The following is a 19,679-nucleotide window of genomic DNA, read 5'->3' on the forward strand; positions in this document are numbered from 1 at the left end:
TATTTTCGGCTAAAATTATCTTCAGTAAAGAGAGAATCAATGGATCTTTTTTTTTATGAAAATGAGGCAAGTCAAGCGGAAATGGTATCCGGAAACGTGAAATCATAACCACTTTTTTCTTGCCTAGAATTGAAGAAATAAAACAAGACGTTGCCACATGTCATACAGCCAGAAAAACAATCCAATAGCTGCATCCGTCATTTCCCAGTCGTGCTATTTCGCGTTTTGGAAATCAGAATTAGCCTGGAAGTCGATTGTTTGTGCAAATAAGCCGACGAAGGCTCAAGCCTTAAAAGAGGAAATTGGACGCTGCATTAATGAAATACCGCAGCGTTTATGCAAAACGCCCATTGCAAAATCGCGTGTATGCCAACAAAGCAGCGCTGGCCATTTGCAGGATATATTTTTCCAACATAACCTCATTCTGTCTACTTTAGAGTTTAACATTTTTAAATTTAAAAAAATGCGTTCTTCCTACCCCCAAAAGTGTTTATTTCTTCCTAGGATGAACACGAGGCAGTTGCGAATCCTGTAAAGATGCACATCCTTAAACCAAACTAACTCCCCTGGTAAAGATTTTGTGTAAAAGCGCACTATTAGACCAACACCTCTACCCAGTTTAACCCTGATAATTGAACAACCGCAAATAATTTGATGTATGTTTTCTACAATTTCCAATTTATTGTGATTGGTCCATTATCAGGGTTAACCTGGGTAATGATTTTGCATGTAAACGCGCTATCAGTCTCTATAGATAAAAATTTGTGCAGTTTCGCTGCATGCTCTGTAAACTATAAATCGTTATCAATTTATACCAATATGCACATATGTAGTCATACCCATATCACATTCGAATTAGAATTTTATTTTACGTTCTATACATAAACAGTCTCGTAATATACAAGAATTAATAGTTCTATATTAAGTACTGAAAGGGGAAATTATTTCCATTAAGTGCAAATGTTTCTACGTTTGTTAAATATTTATTTCGTTATACAAAATATTGTTTGTTTTAAGGCCACAAGGTTAAACGCGTTTTGTTTGCTTTGTTGCTTTTGATTTTAAAGCTAAATATTAAAAATAATAATACACATGTTACTTAATATGCAAAAATAAAATATGTATATATGTTTGTGTGTGAATAAACCAAATAGTTGCAAAGTGGCCTAACATAGGCATTATCTACTCAATTTGAGGCGCTACAATATTTGTGTTTTAATACGGTACACATTTTTCATTTAAACAAACTTAAAATTAAATAATAATAATAATATTAATTAAAATCCAGTAAAGCACAGATTTTCACTTACAATTGCTAATAATAAAAATAGTTACAATATACAACAAATAGAAGTTTATATATGAACTCATATATAGGCGAGTGTGAATGAAATGTGTGAAATGTTAACTATGATTAGATTGTACAATGCTTTAAAATTAAATGTATATAGATGAAGTGATAAATGGTGTGTTTGAATGATATCTTAGGTATAGTTTTACATTGCTAAATAAAATCTCATTTTGTACAAAAGTATTTAAAATGTAGAAAACAAATTGGAGAACAGTGCGGGTGAAGTTTTGGAGACTCTAGTTAAACTGCGATTGCTGGCTGAATGCCGTTCGCAGCTCATCCCGTGTAACATAGCCGGAAATGGGCGGTATCATATTGGCTAGTCTCCCGCCGCCATCATTTCCCCCTCCTCCAATCATAGCCTGTGATAAATGGTTGAGACCCATAGTTTTACCAAGTGCTTCTGGGGTGGTGTAACCATTTGTAGCAGGAGGCTGTATCAAATTCTGAAAAGAGAATAAATTGCGTTGTGCTCTTTACTATTTTGAATTGGGATTTTATAAACAAATAAGTATGTCCTTAAAGATTAGAACAACATTAATTTTGAATTGATACGAGATTTCGAACAAATTACTATGCCCTCATCGGGCAACATTTGTTACCGTAATCTGATGGCAAATGCAGTAGCTCATGTACAAAACAAAAGCTAAAGAAATAATATTTACAATATCAAATACAAAGAAATAACAAATTTTACAAACCTTTTGCAGCAAATGCGGGGCAACATAGCCCGTACTGTTTACGGGTATGTTACACATTGTTGTTGTAGGAACTGTGTGCATTATGGACATTTGAGGTGTTGCCACATCTGCCGCTGTCATTGCAAACTTTGGTGTTGATAAATTACAAATATCATGTAGCTTTACATAGCCATTTTGTGACGGAATAACTTGTGCATTAGCACCATGATCTGTTGGTAAGCTATTCAATGTAGAGACTTGTTTTATATATCCATTTTCGGTTGGTATGAATGAAGGAGGCAAAGCAGGGTTTGGTTTTCCATTCAATGTCAAAAGATTGGACTGCACGTATCCACTATTGCTTTCTGTCTGCAACAACATTTTGTCCAGTGTACTGTTCGAAGAAGTTAAATTGCAATCTGTTGGTTTCAAACGTTCCATTACCATATAAGCATCATCAACTGTAGACACTGGATCTACTATGTCACTGTCACGGCCAGCAACCCTAACTGCGTCTACGTCGTAATATTGAGTCGAATTGTTAGAACCAATGTAGCCACTACTTTTATCTAACGAACCAGTTGTTAAGCCGTCGATGCCTCCTTCATCGACATTAACATGATGTCCATTCTGACATATGTTACTAAAATCGTTGCTTATTGAAGATAGCAAATGACGACTTTCTATATTAAAGAAATCCTTGTTACGGCGAAAATCGGTTCCGTCATTTTTCGTTGGATACGCCTCCAGCCCCGGTGGTAGTGCACATGTTATATTGACCATTTTTTGATATTTATTGTGGGCAACGTAAAATGCTGCTATAACACCCAAGGAAGAAACAACAACCAACAAGGCCAACATCGTTATACGACTCATTTTGGAATCAGAACAGTTAGTGACAGGCGCCTTCTCCCATACTGATTTGTACAGCACATATTTTTCCTGATCACTATATTTGCGTATCATTCTCTCCTTCTCTTCCGTCATTCCACTATCTTCACACTTTAAATCATCATTATCGTTAAAATATGCATTGTCATGTACCAAGTCGTCCTCAGAGTCCATTGGATTCTTCGCAGCGAATATGTATTGATCAATTTCTGTTTCACGTAGGGCCACATTAACTGCCCTCACTTGGATTGTAAAACGTTGGTCTGAATCTCTACACACTGGCAAATTAAACTTGCATGTAGTGTTGGCCACATTTGATATATATTGACGTTGTATCTCATTCTTATACCAAACCATTATCGCCACCTGATAGAACTCTACCCGACCTGACGGAACCTCAGGTTTAGACCATTGCAAAATATTCTGCGATTCTGTTATGTGACTTGGGTTCGATGGAACTGTAACGAGAACACAATAGATATTGGTTAGAAAAATCATCATCAAGTCGGCTCTATAGCGTTGAGTACTTACTTCCCACCAAGGTTTTGACATTAATGTCATTACTATGCTCTGAAGGGGCAGCATTCGTATAGGCTACTATGTAAACTTTATAATTGGTGAAGCTACTCAAATTCTCTAACGTAAATGTCATTTCCTTTTTGGTACAAACCTCTTCGGCCTTACAATCGATAATGTGATTCTCATTGTTGTATCTGATAAAAGAAAGAAGCAAACGTGAAGCACATTTCCCTTTTGTAGTCAAAATTCAATAACTTACTCTATTCTATATTTTGTTAGGATTCCATTATGGTGTTCTGGTGACAGCCATGTTAAAACGGCCGAACTACTAGTTACGTTGTGAGCTCGCAATTGCAAAGGCTTGGAGGGAGCTGGGAAGCAAATTAATCATTATATTAAAGTAATGCCACGTACTTCGGGTGAATGAAACAACTTACCTTCCTCTTTGGTGTGCACAATTAAAGGATCACTCATTTTGCCAATTTTCAATTTTGAGAAGACAAGCAATTCAATTTTATACACGGAAAAAGGCTTTAAATTTTCAATTACAAACTTTTTGGCTGTTCCAAGTATAGTGCGAGTTATGGGCTTATCTGCACAGGCAGCCTTTTCACCAGCATTATTATGCTGGCGATGTACACGACAATACGTTATGTTATAGCCTTCCAGCAATGACGTACATATATGATCAGATCTCAGTTGAATAGTTATAGAGCGAGATGAAACTGACATGACTTCAGGTTCCATTTTTCCAAGATCGGCTGTTCTATCAGCTGCACACATCCAATGCATGCCCGTGTTAAAGTCACGATAATTTGCAGATACAGCTAAATTCAGGCTCTGATCCTCTTTTTGTGGTGTAACAATGAACTGAGTAGAATTTCGACTAACATGGGCAAAATTTATAGTACCCTGAAATAAGAAAAGAAAGAAAATTGAGTTTGGCAAACCCCTTTTTGTCCTGTGAACCTTCCTCACTCACTTTACACTCATCCTGTGTTGCCTTCTTTGATTGACACCAAAATACGGTGTAGTCTACTAAACCCTGCTGCTTTTTAGGGGGGCCCCATGTTAGAGTGTATGTACGGTTTGTGGAATCGTAGACATTTTTTATCCACTCCGGCGATGTTAAACTTGCATTATGCTTTGACCAGACAGGAATATTTATGATGTTACTGTCTGGCGAATCACCTTCAGAGTTACGACTTTTTATACGAAATTCATAACGGTGCTGGCGATGCCAGGGAAATTTGGCAGAAATGAAATCCATTTCTAGAGGCTCCATTGAACTGTTGAGCGAAACAAAACAAAAATGAAATAAGACAATGCACTGAAAAAAATGAGCGAAAAGGAAAACTAGACAACAACTTACACTTCGACACCGTCAATTTTAACTTGTTCAATCACGTACGTAAAGTTGGGACCATTCATTTTATATTCTGGTAATTGATGCCAATAGAGGCGCACTTGCGTTTGTGTAGGAACAATGTAAAAGCTGCCACTGTCTGTCAGTGGCGCAGCATCCGGGGGACATGGCGCTGTACGAAATTGTTGAATATACGGTTCACTCCAGTAAGAATCGTCAAATCGCGCCGACTTTTTAACACGGACTCGAACGCTTAGCTCATACCAGACATAGGCGAAGGGAATATCGCGCAAAATTATCTTATATTCAGACTGCTTCTGTCGTATCTCATAATTGGAATGGCTCATCCAATCGATATCACTGTCTTTGGGCCGCAGACGAATGTCATACTGTAAACCTTTTGCCTTGTAATAGCTATATTTATTGTTATGCCATTTGATAACGGCCGAATGACATGTTATGTCCTCAAAGGTGTACTCTGGCCGTGGTGGAATTACTGCAAAGGATTGAGAAATATATTAATGACTGTGATATTCAAAAAGTTGCATTCAATACTTACCGCTTTCATAATTATTGATCCAAAAACTTTGTACATTTGTGCCCACGCCATTCTCACCCCTCAACGTAAAGTTGAAGAATTCATGAGTTGTCCGATATTTATTCTGATCCAGTGTTAAATTACATATTGCCTGCCTCTCTTGGATTTCCAGAGGACATGTGTACATGTAGTTCTGTGAATAAATTGTACGATAAACACGTTTTCCGCTTTGGTCCATGTAATAAGTGCGATATAACTACAAGTTTGAGTGTGCGGTTGTGTTTTTTTTTTGAGTGCACCCAACAAAAGGGATACGGATACACATTTCAATAGAACACAAAAGGAGTGGATGCATAGATGTGAAGAACGTGCCCGAAGAGAAAAGCCCGTGATAGTACATGCATGTGTATGTCGTTCATATCCAATTTTAGTTTTTGTTATTGTTATTTTTTGTTATACGTTGTTGATGTTATATTTATTTAATTTTCCCCACGTTCATGTTAATTGATAAATAAGACAGAGTAAAACCACCACAAGCCCAAGCGACGAAATACCAATTCATTCATTCATTCATTTGTTTTGCAAAAATATCGTTTTTATGTGTTGGTACACACACGTGTATGCGTGTGTGTATGTTGGATATTATTATTGTTTATTCGAAAGTCCACATGTTAATTGATTGAAAACGAACGAGCGTATTGCGGTCGGTGCATGGTGTGGAGGTTTCTTATCATATAAGTTTGTTTGTGGTTCGATTGTTGTTAGTAGCCGTAGATTAGATTAGTTCAGTGCGTTAGGGATTTACAAGGATGGAGTTAGAGTGTGTGTTATTTTCGTAATTAAATATACAATTCAAAGGAAATTAGTTACAGCAAGGATAGCGAAAAAAATGCATGCACAGAAATCCCAAAAAATATGTAAAAAAAAAGAAAGAAATCCAAAAATAAAACAAAATATTAAATATTAGTTTTAAAAACTATAATTTTAGTTTATGTAGTTGTTGGTATATAGAGTTTAGTTATCATTTTGAAGTATTAATTTTTGTTAAGAAAACGATTTAATTTATGTGTAGCAATGTCTGCAAAATTATTCCATATACCAACAACATATTAAATAATAATAAGAATAAAACTATTTGCTAGATATTTGTGTGTGATCAGTACAAAATGGGTGAATGAATGTTTTAGCTCTAGTATGAATAGTATGGATAAAAATATGCTTCAATTTCAAGAAACGAGCATATTTTAAAATGGAGGTTCTTTTATTATGGCACATAAACGATAACAATGTTAAGGCATAAACCTTATAAATGAAAATCGCTAAAGGTGCGATAACACTCATGGTTCGCCTATCTTAGTGTGTCAGTTTTCGAGTGATACCTAACTTTTACAGGTTAACTCATTCAAATTTCCTAGAGTACTAAACATTATATTTTTGTTATAACATTTTAAGACTACCTCTCACTATATAGGGCAATACGTGATCGACCATATTATGTGTAGTCAAATCGACTTGCTTTTTATTAATTTGATATTTATATGGTTATATTTTTAATAGCCACATCAATTTATGAACGCTAAATGCTTTCTTATGAATTTAGCTTATTAATAAAAATTATGGAAATTTTTAATATTCGTTGTATTTTTGTGAAATCAATCAAAAATTAGCAGTGGTTTCTTTAATTATGCTAATTTTTTATTTCATTGAAATTTTGATGTTCAACATTTAATGGGTATTCATTGGAAACAAACGTCCGGTTTTAATAAATTATTAACTTAAGTTGTTTTCTTGGATCATAGAAGCTGCCAATTGTATTTATATCATTTAAAAATGCATTTCTTCCAACAAGTGTGGAGTGTAAAGTTCGTACTTAATACAGAGTGGGAGGTAAAAACTGCAACCAACTTCAGACTGCTGTCATTTTTAAGCCAATCGTCCGACAGCTGTTAAAATTATTCCAGTGAAAGCTCATTATATTGTTTACAAGCGTACAAAAGCATTTTGGTGAGAATTTTCCATGAAAAAAGTTATTCGTGATGGAATTCAAGCGTGATAGTGTGATTTCTTTATATTTGGCTGGAAAACCACAAGTGGCTATCGTTAGAGCACTCCAGCATTAAAATATGAATAAATCTATTGTGTCTCGTATCATCGCTCGTTACCGTGATACTGGTAGCGTAGCCCGACGTCAAGGAAGTGGACGCAAGAAAACAGCAACATCATCTCGAAAGAGAAATCAAACACATAAATCATCAGAAATGGTTTAAAAGGTAAAGAAGCGACTTGATCGAAATCCGCGTCGCAGTGGCCGATAAATGGCTCGTGAGCTGAACGTATCGCAATATTCCATTCGGCAAATATGATCGTATTTACTTGCCAAAGAAGTCAGCTGAAAATGTGCATGTTCGGTTGGCCACCAGAACTCAAGCGCCGGCCATGGTGATGGTGTGGGACACCATAACAGCCGATGGTCACTCTCCGCTCGTATTAATCGACCGTGGCATCAGTATAAAAGCCGAATATTATCGCGAAAATATTCTGGAGGGTGTATTAAAGCCATGGGCACTCAAACATATTGGCCGCAGACCTTGGACATTCCAGCAGGACTCAGTACTATCGCACTCAGCACGCGCCAACAAATAGTGGTTACAAAACAAGGTTAGCACCAAAAAATACCAAAGTTTATTGCCTTAAGCAAGCGCTTAGCCGGGAATGGGCCAAAATACCGCAGAGCAACAATCGGGCAGAGTGTGACGTTTTATTGGCCGTTTGAAGGCCATAATTCGTGCCAAAGGTGACCAATTCGAACAAATCTAAACTTATTCTAAAATTTGATGCTATTTCCGACATTTTTGCTTTCATTCAATAAAATTTAGAGAAAATCTAAAAAATATGGCGTTTGACTTTGTTGCAGTTTTTTTATCTCACAAGAAATTTTAAATGGCATTATCGTGTGCTGTATTCGCAATATCATCAAGGTGTGGAAATATTATAATGTCTTCGTTTTTTGGTTTGTGACAGTCTTGGAAACGGGATTCTGTATGGGGGAATGAAGACAAATTGTGGATTAATTTGTTCTCCCATAAGTCTATAGAGGGGTGCAATAAATATACAACAGTGAGACTCTATGTTTGCATTTTTTATCGACCACACACAATCAATAAAAACGTATGTAAATATTTGATTAATTACTAACCAAAGGTTAACATAAATGAATTGCTGTGCGAGAATAATAAAACTGTGTTACCAACTACTACTACTAGTGCAGAATAATAAATACAGTAAATCTAAATCAAACATACAACCACTACATAATGAATAGGAGAAAATGTGACATCCAGCTGTCCACTTACCGCCGATTGAGCTGTATAGTTTAGACTATATTTTGTTAGTATAACATTGTGTGGTATGGTAAAGTTGCACATCATATATGTGTAGTCATATCCTCGACACTTGAAGTCTGTAACGTCCAAAGGGGCCGTACCTGGGCAAATGAAAATTAAACAAATAATGTAAATGTTAAAGAGTTGGACATTAAAACAAATAAATGAACGGTAGTAAATGTTTGCGAAATATTTGGAAAATGACACAATTCGCACATTCAACCACATGATAGAATATGGTGGGCGTACTTACCAACTGATACGTGTGTGACGCCAATACCCATTCCATCACTTTTACACACATAATTACGATCTTGTTCTCTGGCATTTCGTAACATGTATGTAATTGTGGTTTCATTTATAATCTGAAAATAAAAGCAGTTTATTTAATTTAATATCTGGATATATTGTGCACCGAAAACCCTTTATAAAATTTCATAAAGTCTGCATAGATAATTGCTTTATGTATCTGCAGCTTAATTCTTCGTTATTTTGTGTAAATTATGAGATATTATACTAAAAATTAGCATTCGCGAAATGAAAAAGGAAAATCAGTCAGTCAGTCTGTTCATCTTTTGATAAATTTGATTACAGCGCATTTGTTAAATGTTTATTGCTGATATTTTTCTTATATTTCATTTGTACAGCTACTTAATAATATATTGATTTAGCTCTCCGACAATTATTAATGAAGACCACAGATATCTTGTTTCTTGTATTGACACAGATACAGGCAACCCTTTTTTATGCATCGCATATCAAAATTGTGTTATTTATTGACAAACAGTCTTGTATTCTTATCAATATATAGATAACTTCAACATACCTCTATATCCGTTTCTGGCACTCTCTTTCCCGTATCCTCTTCAACGAAATACAACGATGAGCTATTGACTTTATTGCCAAACTTCATTAAATTCATGCGACATGTTATATTTGTATTGCTGTTGATTTTTATCTCGACTCTGGGCGGTTGGGTTTCTAATAATAAAAACAAAACGAACCAAATATAAAATATTCATAATTATAGAATAGATATGAATGAGAATATGCAAATATGTCAGCGTAAACAACTAAGCTAGTCCAAAAGTAAAGTAAGTAAGGTAAATGTTTACCTATGACTATGTCGGGCAAACAAAAAAGTTTGTTTAGGGGCTTGTTTTCAGAATGTCAAGATTCTGTTAAAAAAAAATAATAATAAAAACACTCAGTATACTGACTCAAGTCCGCCAAGGTACCAAGGTGTGAAGAAATAACGATTAACAAAACAAGCAAAGATATGTCTGTGTTTGCTCACTTTATTTTTAAATTAAAAAAATTCGCAAAATCTTTTATTATGAAAAGGTCAATATGGCACATTTGCATATTCAATTTTTGAACAATATGAATTATAACACTTACCGCCTGGAGAATTGTGCATAGCACAATGGATACATGGCAGAATGATGTAGAGCACGATGAACAATATCTGTAGCCATGACGATGATCTATAAATAAATGAAAAAGAGAATTTTAATACAATTGATTTTAATTAAATATACTAAGGAGTTCAACAGTTGTGATGGCTTATCTAGTAATTTCAAATTATTACTATCAAATTCTACCATTTGTTACATAATACCACATGCGAATCCTATACAGATGCACCCTAGAGCAAATAATCGCTTTTACTGGCTAGAACTGGCATTTTTTTCTTTTCCTTCTTTGGCGTTTTGACACACATCTAACAATATGCGTAACTATTTTACATTAGTAATTACACCAATAGATAGCCACCAAATGTTAAGTATCTAAATATCATTAAAACATTTTGAACATCTTAAGTATTTAAATGACAAATAAATGGGCGTAAGAAAAAAAAAAAACGTTGGCATTTGTCGGGTAAATGTAAAAAAAATCATGAAACATTAAAACATCGGCTTCTAATTCGTGAGAACCTATAAATTTCGATGTTGAAAAATCTTTTCGGTTTCAATGTATATTGGATGAAATGTACTTAGAAATAATCGAGTTATAGAGACGAAATATTCCACAAAAATCCTTCACTCGATTTGACAAAAGATGATTCGCAATAGTCTAGGTAGTTTAAAATCAATTAAAAGTCCAGGCCCAGATGGCATATCTAATATACAGGGTGAGATAAAAAAACTGCAACAAAGTCAAACGCCATAATTTTTCAATTTTTTTTTAGTTTTATGGATTGAAAACAAAAAATGTCGGAAAGAGCAAATTTTAGCATAAGTTTAGATTTATTCGAATTGGTCACCTTAAGCACGAATTATGGCCTTTAAACGGCCTATAAAACCGTCACACGCTGCCCGAATGTTGCTCTGCGGTATTTTGGCCCATTTCTGGCGAAGCGCTTGCTTGAGGAGATCGACACTTTGGTATTTTTTAGTGCCAACCTTGCTTTCCAAATTACTCCAGACACAATAGTTCAAGGGATTGGTTACCGGAGATTTTGGTAGCCATTATGCGCTGGATGGGTGGCGCGTCCTGAGTACGATGGTGCTGGGTCCTGTTGGAATGTCCAAGCTCTGCGGCCAAAATGTTTGCGTGCCCAAGGCTTTAATACACCCTCCAGAATATTTTCGCGATAATATTCGGCATTTATTCTGATGCCACGGTCGATTAATATCGGCTGTTATGGAGGACCACACCATCACCATGGCCGGCGCTTGAGTTCTGGTTGCCAACCGAAGGTGCACATTTTCACCTCTTTGACAAGTAAACCCTATAATTTTGTTTGTTTACAAACTGAAGGACAACGAATTTTTTCTCATCGGAGAAAACCAAATTCGGCAGTTCACCACTTCCGACCACGCAAAGCAACTGTTTAGCTCTTTTGAGTCTATTTCTTTTTGTCGCTGTGTAAGTTCTTGCACTTTTTGGAATTTCAATGTCTTCACCCCGAGCTCATTTGTCAATATTTGCCGAATGGAATATTGCGATATGTTCAGCTAACGAACTATTTTTCGGCACTGCGACGAGGGTTTCGATCAAGTCGCTTCTTTACTTTTCGAACCTTTTCTGCTGATGTTGCTGTTTTCTTCCGTCCACTTCCTTGACTTCGGGCTACTTTGAGCGATGGTACGAGACACAAAAGATTTATTCACATTTAAATGCTGGAGTGCTCTAACGATAGCCACTTGTAGTTTTCCAGCCAAATATAAAGAAATCACACTATTACGCTTGAGTTCAATCACGAATAACTTTTTTTTCTAGAAAATTCTCACCAAAATGCTTTTGTACGCTGGTAAACAATATAATGAGCTGTCACTGGAATAATTTTAACGGCTGTCGGGCGTGTGGCTTAGAAATGACAGCAGTCTGAAGTTGGTTGCAGTTTCTTCATCTCACCCTGTAATTCTCAAGTATTGTTCAGTCACATTAGCATTCCATTTGATTAACAGCATTGTTTAACAATTCGCTAAAAATTGGTCACTTTCCCACATGCTGGAAAAAAGTTTTATATCATTGAGTCCATAACAGCATGGATTCTCAACTCTCAACAACAAATCTGATAAAATTTACATCAATGGTAATAAAAGGTTTTATTCAGCGTAATCAAATTGACAAATTATAAAGAAAAGTGTATGGGTTCATATACAAATTTGGTCAAATGAATATCATAGATCGCAGCTAGTTTTGTATAAAGGGTGTCTATCAAAATCGATTAATATTCCATTGGTTGTTGCGCAAGGATTTCACCTTACACTGGTTCTCTTTGTCAACTATTTACCTAATTCTATAAATTATTCGAATTAGACTACTTAGGCCAAATAATGTTAAACTCAATGATGATACTAAAAATTAAATGGTAATATACCTTCAGATTTCCTAATCTCATATGTTAGAACTAATGGTGATTTTTGATCTAGATACCATCAATTATTATATACCGATTTTCACCTCGCGAATTATGTGTGTTGATTTTAATTCTGTTTACAATATGTAGTCTTTAGTATTAGATTAGATTCTTTAAATCTAGAATAATTTTAATTTTTAAAGAAATAAGATATGTATGTTGTACTGCTTTACAATCTAGGTGTTGAGGTAGATTCTGCAGCTGTTTTCAAATATCAATTTCCATCAAGTGGAGAGTGAGGCGTAGGAACGTTCGTTCAAAAAAGTTGGACTTCTTGGTAATTTGGAGATCTTTATATACTCAGCAAGGCCTTTCACCTACAAAAATATTTTTCCGCCCCAAAATTTCGATTAAAAGTGTAATCAATTGATGACAGTCTCGAAACTAAGAATGACTAACCAGTTTTGCAGCTCCCTGAATTCTTTTGTTTCCGTGAACGTGTTTACAGTTGAAGAGTTTTCAGTTTTTAAAAATATATCTAATAGTGGATATAAATTTCAAAATTCTTTTATATGCAGAGTATCTTTTCAGTATTGCTGAGTTTTTAGATAAATATATTATCCAAAATTAATATTCCAATCCACATAACGGCATCAGAAAAACCTGTATTATTAAGAATATTTTACAGTAATATTCTCGTTTGTTTGCTATAATTGTATCATTCATTAAACCATGTAAACATTAATTTCAATTACACTATTGGCATGCCTTTTATTATGCTATGCAACTTTTGACCTGTGGGTGGCAAACCGAATACCAGTTACAACTAATGTTCTTTGATATTGGCACAAACAGAAAAAACATGCCGCAAATTACCCAAAGAGATAAAACAATAGGAGAAGTATACAAAATATTACAATTTCTTATTACTGACAGTTCCTGCTACTGCGGCATTTTATTAAATTCAGAAATTCCAGTCATGTCAGAACAAAAGAATTGCAGGAATTTGCAATTACAATGGAATCTACATTTGTACTATTTATGGCAATGGCTTCAATTTTTCAAAAAAAAAAAAAAAAAACTCCTCACATACATGCTTAGCAGTGACTAAATTCTTAATTCTATAGCACCTTGGGTGACTTCGTTTGACAATTGTTAAATTTGCTACAAACGCACATCCTTTTTGGTGGGTGTGTGCACATTTAAACGGAAGTAAAGCAATTACCCGACAGAACAAAAAATACCAGGCGTGACACGAACAGGTAAAATTTGAATAGCAGATACCAAGAACACCATCCGAGCATTTAAAATCGATTAGTAGGGTTTTCGGGCAGTGGTAACTCGTTTTAAGAAAATGAATATCCAACAGGATTTCTTTTAAAGTAAATTGTGTATTTATGCTTATCTTATTTTATACAGAGCCATTGGCGGTCGGAGATAAGTCCTTTTTTAAAAATAAAACTTGTGCATATCCGCTGGAATAAAACCTGCATTTCATTGCACTTATCGCTATGCCCAAGACCGGCTTTTAGGGCCATTTACGTTTCTCTCTCGCTTATTACTAATTGGTAATCAAACAGAGCCAAAGTAAATACTACCTACCAAACGAAAGTACACAAAAGAACAACAAGAACATCAGCTGCCACAAAATCAATACCTGTGCGTGTCGAAAGCAAGTGATATTGTTTTAAGGAAAAAATGTTAAATGGAAAACCAATCGTGTTATGTGAAACTGGCACCTCCTATTTTACTTTACTTAGTAGCATCTTATGTGGTCATAGAAAAAACATAATGGAAATACTGGCTAGCTGACTGGCCGGTTGGTTCTACAAAGAGAGAAAATGTGTAAGGCATGCAATTAGAGTGTCAAGACTGAATGCATGTCTATTGATAAAGGATCTACGGTAAAGATTTTTTATAAACAGAAATTCTCAACTACAACTATTATTTTGAACATCTAAGAGAATTCTATGGTAACAAAAAAAGTTGTGGGAAATATTTAATAAATAATTCCCCATAACAAATTGCAGAATTTATAGTCAAGTCATTACATATTAAACAAAACAGATTCAATCCTCTTGTAACGACATTAGACCAAGGAAGATTTAATAAACAGTGGTTGGGACGTACGGATAAAATGAGGAAAATGCTTGTTATATAATAACAGCGTTCAACGTATTTTTAGACAATGAACAAGCTTCCTTCGCACCATTGAACATTTAGATTTGCAGAATTTTGAGAATATATATAACCATTCTACATTATTCGTGCACAGAATATGTATGGTTCTTCCAGAATCTTTGTTATCCGCCCAGTCCAAATGCAACATAAAAAATCAAAATCAAAATATGAATATGAAATTACAAATACTTCCTCGAATACATGCATAAATTCAACCCACATTAACGTTTTTCCATCAGGTATAACGGCCATTTTGCTATTGATGATAAGAGGTTTCATGCTGATAGGTGTGAGTGCCAAGAGAAAATAAAACAAGAAAACATTTCTTGGAAAAAATCAGAATTATTTATAAATTTCGAAAAACCAAAAACGCCAACAGCATTTTTACTTAAATGTGGATAGGTATGCTAAAAAATGTAATTAATTTTTAATAAATTTAAATTAAAAACAAACAAAATTCCGAGAATTCAAATCTACTTTTTTACGATTTCAAATGATTTGTGGCTGCTGTTGCCTTTTTTAAATTTATTTTGATGTTCAATGTTGATTTTGGTCTTTTTCGTCATCTTTCACACAATACCTGTTTTGCGATCAAAACAAACCAAAAAAGAGAATAACATACATATATATGCGAACACATACATTTATTCAACAACTACCTATCCACATTTACGAGAGTACATTTGTTCGATCCTCTTAATGCATGGAGGCACTTAAAAAGCTTTTAAGACCAATATCTTTGAGGTGACAGATACGCGAATTGACATGGTAAACCCACAATAGAGGGGAACTGTTATCGTTTTTATCTTGGCTCGTCTCGGAACATATAAAAGTAAAAAATTAAGCACGAACTTCCCGACTGAGTTCAAGCAGAAAATATGTGTGTACACACATATACACACGACCAGCAAATGAATTAAGCAAAACAAAACAAAAAACAATAACAAAAACTTAAACTTATACTACATAGTACGATGGCCAAGATGAAAACCAATTTAAAATAGGATTTAGTACGAGGGCTCTTCTTAGAATAGCAGCAAAGCGATTTTCTAAAAGAGACCACAACGATCCATTTGGCCAAACATAATCTGAACTACCCACACGATTACATCTTAGCAATTTACAATGTGCGACATGGTGTGCAGTGTTGCCATCGGAATTTAGATTGAATTCACTCGAATTCTTGCAATAATTTCACTTCAATACTAATATGCAGGTGATAAGGTGAAGTAGTATTCTTGATAAAATAAATTGCCGCCTTTCTAAAGAAAATTCATTTTATATTTGTATATAAATCAATTGTAGAAAAAAACCGAACTCGTATCGCGTGAACCCGTTTCGCGTGAACCTATGATACACACACATCCAACTGGTAGGTTTTTATTTGTTTTAATTTAAGATAAATATGTTGTTATATATAAGTATAGAGTGGTCAATGTATAGCTTTTTGTGTAATCGTCCATTGTCAGGTTACTGATACGTGCAAAAAAATATATATTTTTTGTTTACACTTGCACCCAAGACCTACATTTTTAGGGCTCATATGGAAAACTCTGATATGCAGTTAAATGCCCACGATATGATATTTTGTATGTATATTTAAATGACTTGAAAATCACTTTATGAAGGGAGTTCAGCCCCACTATCGGCATTTCCAACATTACATTTGATGCACAAAGTTCTCATTGAGCTTTGAGATTTCATACTTCAGACTTATTTATGTATGCGTGTAATTTACATCATATCTAATGTTTGAAACGGCTGAGTATGATCTGACCTCTTATTCAAAAGTTAACTGATTTGGCGGCTTCTCTGGCTTATGTGGCGTTTCCACTGCACTTGATTCGCTCTCTATTCGTTGTTTGACCCTTAACTATGAAAAAACTACCTAATTCTTCACACAAAATTTTCTGAGCGAACACTCATATTTGTACGTTGTTCAAATCAAATCACTCTCAGAACAACGAAAAAATATGTCCCATCCCAAACAAATGAGAGCATTTATCGAAAAAATAAATTATGACATTTAAAAATTAAAAATAGAAAAATTTAATAAAATTTTAAAAATTTTTGGGAAGACTGAAAATTATGAATGAAAACTACAATGTTGAATCGCGTATGTACATTCAAACGAAAGAAAATTTTGTTTTCTCTCTCATTCGAGGTACGCATTTGGTCCACGAGTTGAAATTTCAACAGAAAACTGCAAACAAAAGAGGCAATATTTTCAAAATGTTTCTATCGGCAGAAAAAATGTTTGACAAGTGTCTCTCCAGCAGAATTTAAAAATGGAAAAACACAAAAATATGTTCAAAATGTCAACATTTACAAAAAAAGTTGAAAACGTGAATGAAAATTGTAAAATTAATGATATAATAAATCTTTGGGAGGAAAACAATAATTTCTTCTATTCGTATTAGTGAGAATTTCATGTATTTTCGTATAAATTTCCATTAAAATCAACAAACAAAATTTTTGAGAAAAGGAGTTATTTTACTATGAATTACGAATCGTGCCGTATGAACGGGTTAATTCGTGTACGTAATTCTGAGAGCGAACAACGTTGTTCGGTTTTCAATGGAAACATGCTATTATACATTTTAGTAGTGTTTTTCTGTAACATGTTGATGACAAAAATGACGACAAATGTCAACACCTTTAAATTCCTAAATGCTTATAATTGCTCTGTTCCAGAAATAGTTTTGAAATTTTTTCGGTGTCATAAAGGAAAAATCGATTATTGCTGTAAAAATATTTTTCATTCTCCCTGTTCTGGAACACTGCAAATATCGTTAATAATAACATTTTCGGTTAGTTAATTGCCGAATAAAAGTTATCATTAAGGGGTTACTGTTTCTATCGTAAAGCCATTTTTATCTCGACTTCTAATTTAAAAGTTTTTCTTATTCTACCGAATTCCAACGCTAGCCTTTTTTGAACAAATTCAACTGTGACAGAAAATATTTTGGTTTTTTGTTCTGTTGAAGAGAAAAAAATTGGATTATGTGCTATTGGAAAATGTTACGTTTAGAAGAATTCTCTGTTTTGTTGCCATAAAGGTATTAATCTTGCGTATTTGGATGGTAAGTCGGGTAATAGGTATTAAAAATATTTCATTTGGGCAACTTTTCAATTATCAGTATTTGCTGTTTGAAGACAAAAAAAAAAATCAAATTAATGCGGTCTACAAAGCATTTTACCAAGATGGGAAAGTTCAAGTTTTTAGTTCCCTTTTCGAATTGATAGTTGTGAAGATTTTGCAGATGTTGATTGTTTTAATCTTTTTTTGTTATTGAAAATCATATTATCTTTGTTCATTTGGGCCTTTTTTAAGAAATAATCCCAAACTTTGATGTTTAATGATGTTAGCTGGCAACTCTCTCTCTCTCCCTCCCTCTGTTGAATATTTCAAAATTTTGTGTGCCAACGTTGAAGTATGTATGTGTGTGCGTACGTATGCGCAAGTTGTTTTTGTTTTTGGAAGAAGCACGTAGAGAAACATACTGAGATGGAGATGAAAACAAGTTTTATTGTTGTTGTTGTATTTTTGCTATTGTTTGTGCGTTTTACAATATCACGGTACGATAGATTTCAGCTCACGTCCTTCTGTCCGTCCATAACAACAACACCAAGAAAATTACACCCGCAATAAACAACAAATTGTATGCATGCATACAAACTAAACAGTGCAATTGATATTTAACGTGGAACAAGAAATACGTAGTATTTTCCATTAATTCCAGTTGTTTTTCGTCTTTCTGGCAATTTTTCATCAGAATAAAAATTCGATATACTTAAAACAACAAGAAATTCCAATGGGCCACTTTGTTTACCACAACAAAAAAAAAGAAGACATACACATTGCACGCTCAAGTAATCGAATCGAAGATGGGGGCGGCATTGTTCATTGCATTTCCTTCTTACCTCGCATTCATAATTGATGGCTGCTATTCGTCCCGTCCTATCGTCGCACAATGCACTCAACTGCAGTTCTCCGTTGCTCCAATGCAATGTAGAGCGATCCTTCCTTTCTAACGTTTATTTTTACAGGGGCATAATACTATTTATTTTGTATGTATGTACATGGAAAGAGTTCAAATTAAGTGCTAGAGCACCCACTACTCCATCCACACAATGGCATAAAACGATTTATTCCAGAGTTGGCACCATCAACCAATTAATTAGAACACTGTTCGAAGAAAATTGATTTACACACACCACTGCCGTCGCTTTCTTTAACTTTCAGATAAAAATAGATTGGGTTGTTTTTCATTTGGTTCGTCAGAAATGTTGTGTTCCGAAAACAATTCACTTTTATTTTTCTCTCTCCCTATGCCTCTATTCTAGCCAACAAAACACACGGCATAACATTAATTTGTACAAAACAGAAAAAAAAAAACACTTGATATGTTTGTCGTGCGTTGGGCACCAGCAAAACTTAGTTTTCGTTTTGTATTTTCAGCCCTCGTAACAGGCTATTGGTAATTTTTATTTTCTTCACTTGTTGTTAATGCTTTTCTTAATAAGTATTTATATTATTTTATTGTTCAACTATGTAAGTTTTTTTTTTTTTTTTTGGAAAAAAATAAAGAAAAACTATCCGCAGAGAACTCCACCGCCGTGTAAAAGTGTAAAAACCATACTAACTGTTCAAAGATGTGTTCAGTTGGTTTTATCAAACATTTCGATATTCCGATGTTATCGATACATTAATCGACTATGCATTTATGGAACGACTAGCTGCCATATGAAAGGTTGTCAGACTTAAGGGCTAAGTACATAACAAGCTTGAAGTCATGGCTAGGCATATTAATGTCAAACTATAATGGAAAACGACGGCAGGATTTTGGTGCGGCTCTGTAATCCCTTTATGAAATGTCACAAAATATGCCAAGCCATGACTTCAAGCTCTTTATGTATTTCTAGCCTTAGCGATTTCTCGCCAAATGTGGCGATAATTCA

At 34.5% G+C, this 19,679-nt stretch overlaps 1 protein-coding gene across 2 annotated transcripts; it reads right to left on the minus strand.

The window, feature by feature from the left end:
- Positions 1 to 844: 844 nt before the first annotated feature.
- LOC131804384 (cytokine receptor-like) lies at positions 845 to 19,358 on the minus strand. Of its 2 annotated transcripts, none has more exons than XM_059127222.1 (13): positions 18,642 to 19,358; positions 10,130 to 10,215; positions 9,555 to 9,709; positions 8,982 to 9,093; positions 8,699 to 8,829; positions 5,367 to 5,538; positions 4,814 to 5,303; positions 4,424 to 4,730; positions 3,879 to 4,353; positions 3,701 to 3,812; positions 3,454 to 3,635; positions 2,053 to 3,380; positions 845 to 1,797 (listed from the first exon to the last, which is right to left on the minus strand). In XM_059127222.1, exons 1-13 carry the CDS (start codon positions 18,650 to 18,652, stop codon positions 1,588 to 1,590), a joined length of 3,771 nt encoding a protein of 1,256 aa, XP_058983205.1. In that variant the 5' UTR covers positions 18,653 to 19,358; the 3' UTR covers positions 845 to 1,587. The 2 variants fall into 2 exon arrangements, with proteins under 2 accessions (XP_058983205.1, XP_058983204.1); XM_059127221.1 differs by having other exon boundaries at positions 5,367 to 5,601.
- Between the last annotated feature and the right edge of the window lie 321 nt (positions 19,359 to 19,679).

Source organism: Musca domestica, unplaced genomic scaffold (genome assembly GCF_030504385.1).
Source record: "Musca domestica strain aabys unplaced genomic scaffold, Musca_domestica.polishedcontigs.V.1.1 43, whole genome shotgun sequence".
NCBI classification, from domain to species: Eukaryota; Metazoa; Arthropoda; class Insecta; order Diptera; family Muscidae; genus Musca; species Musca domestica.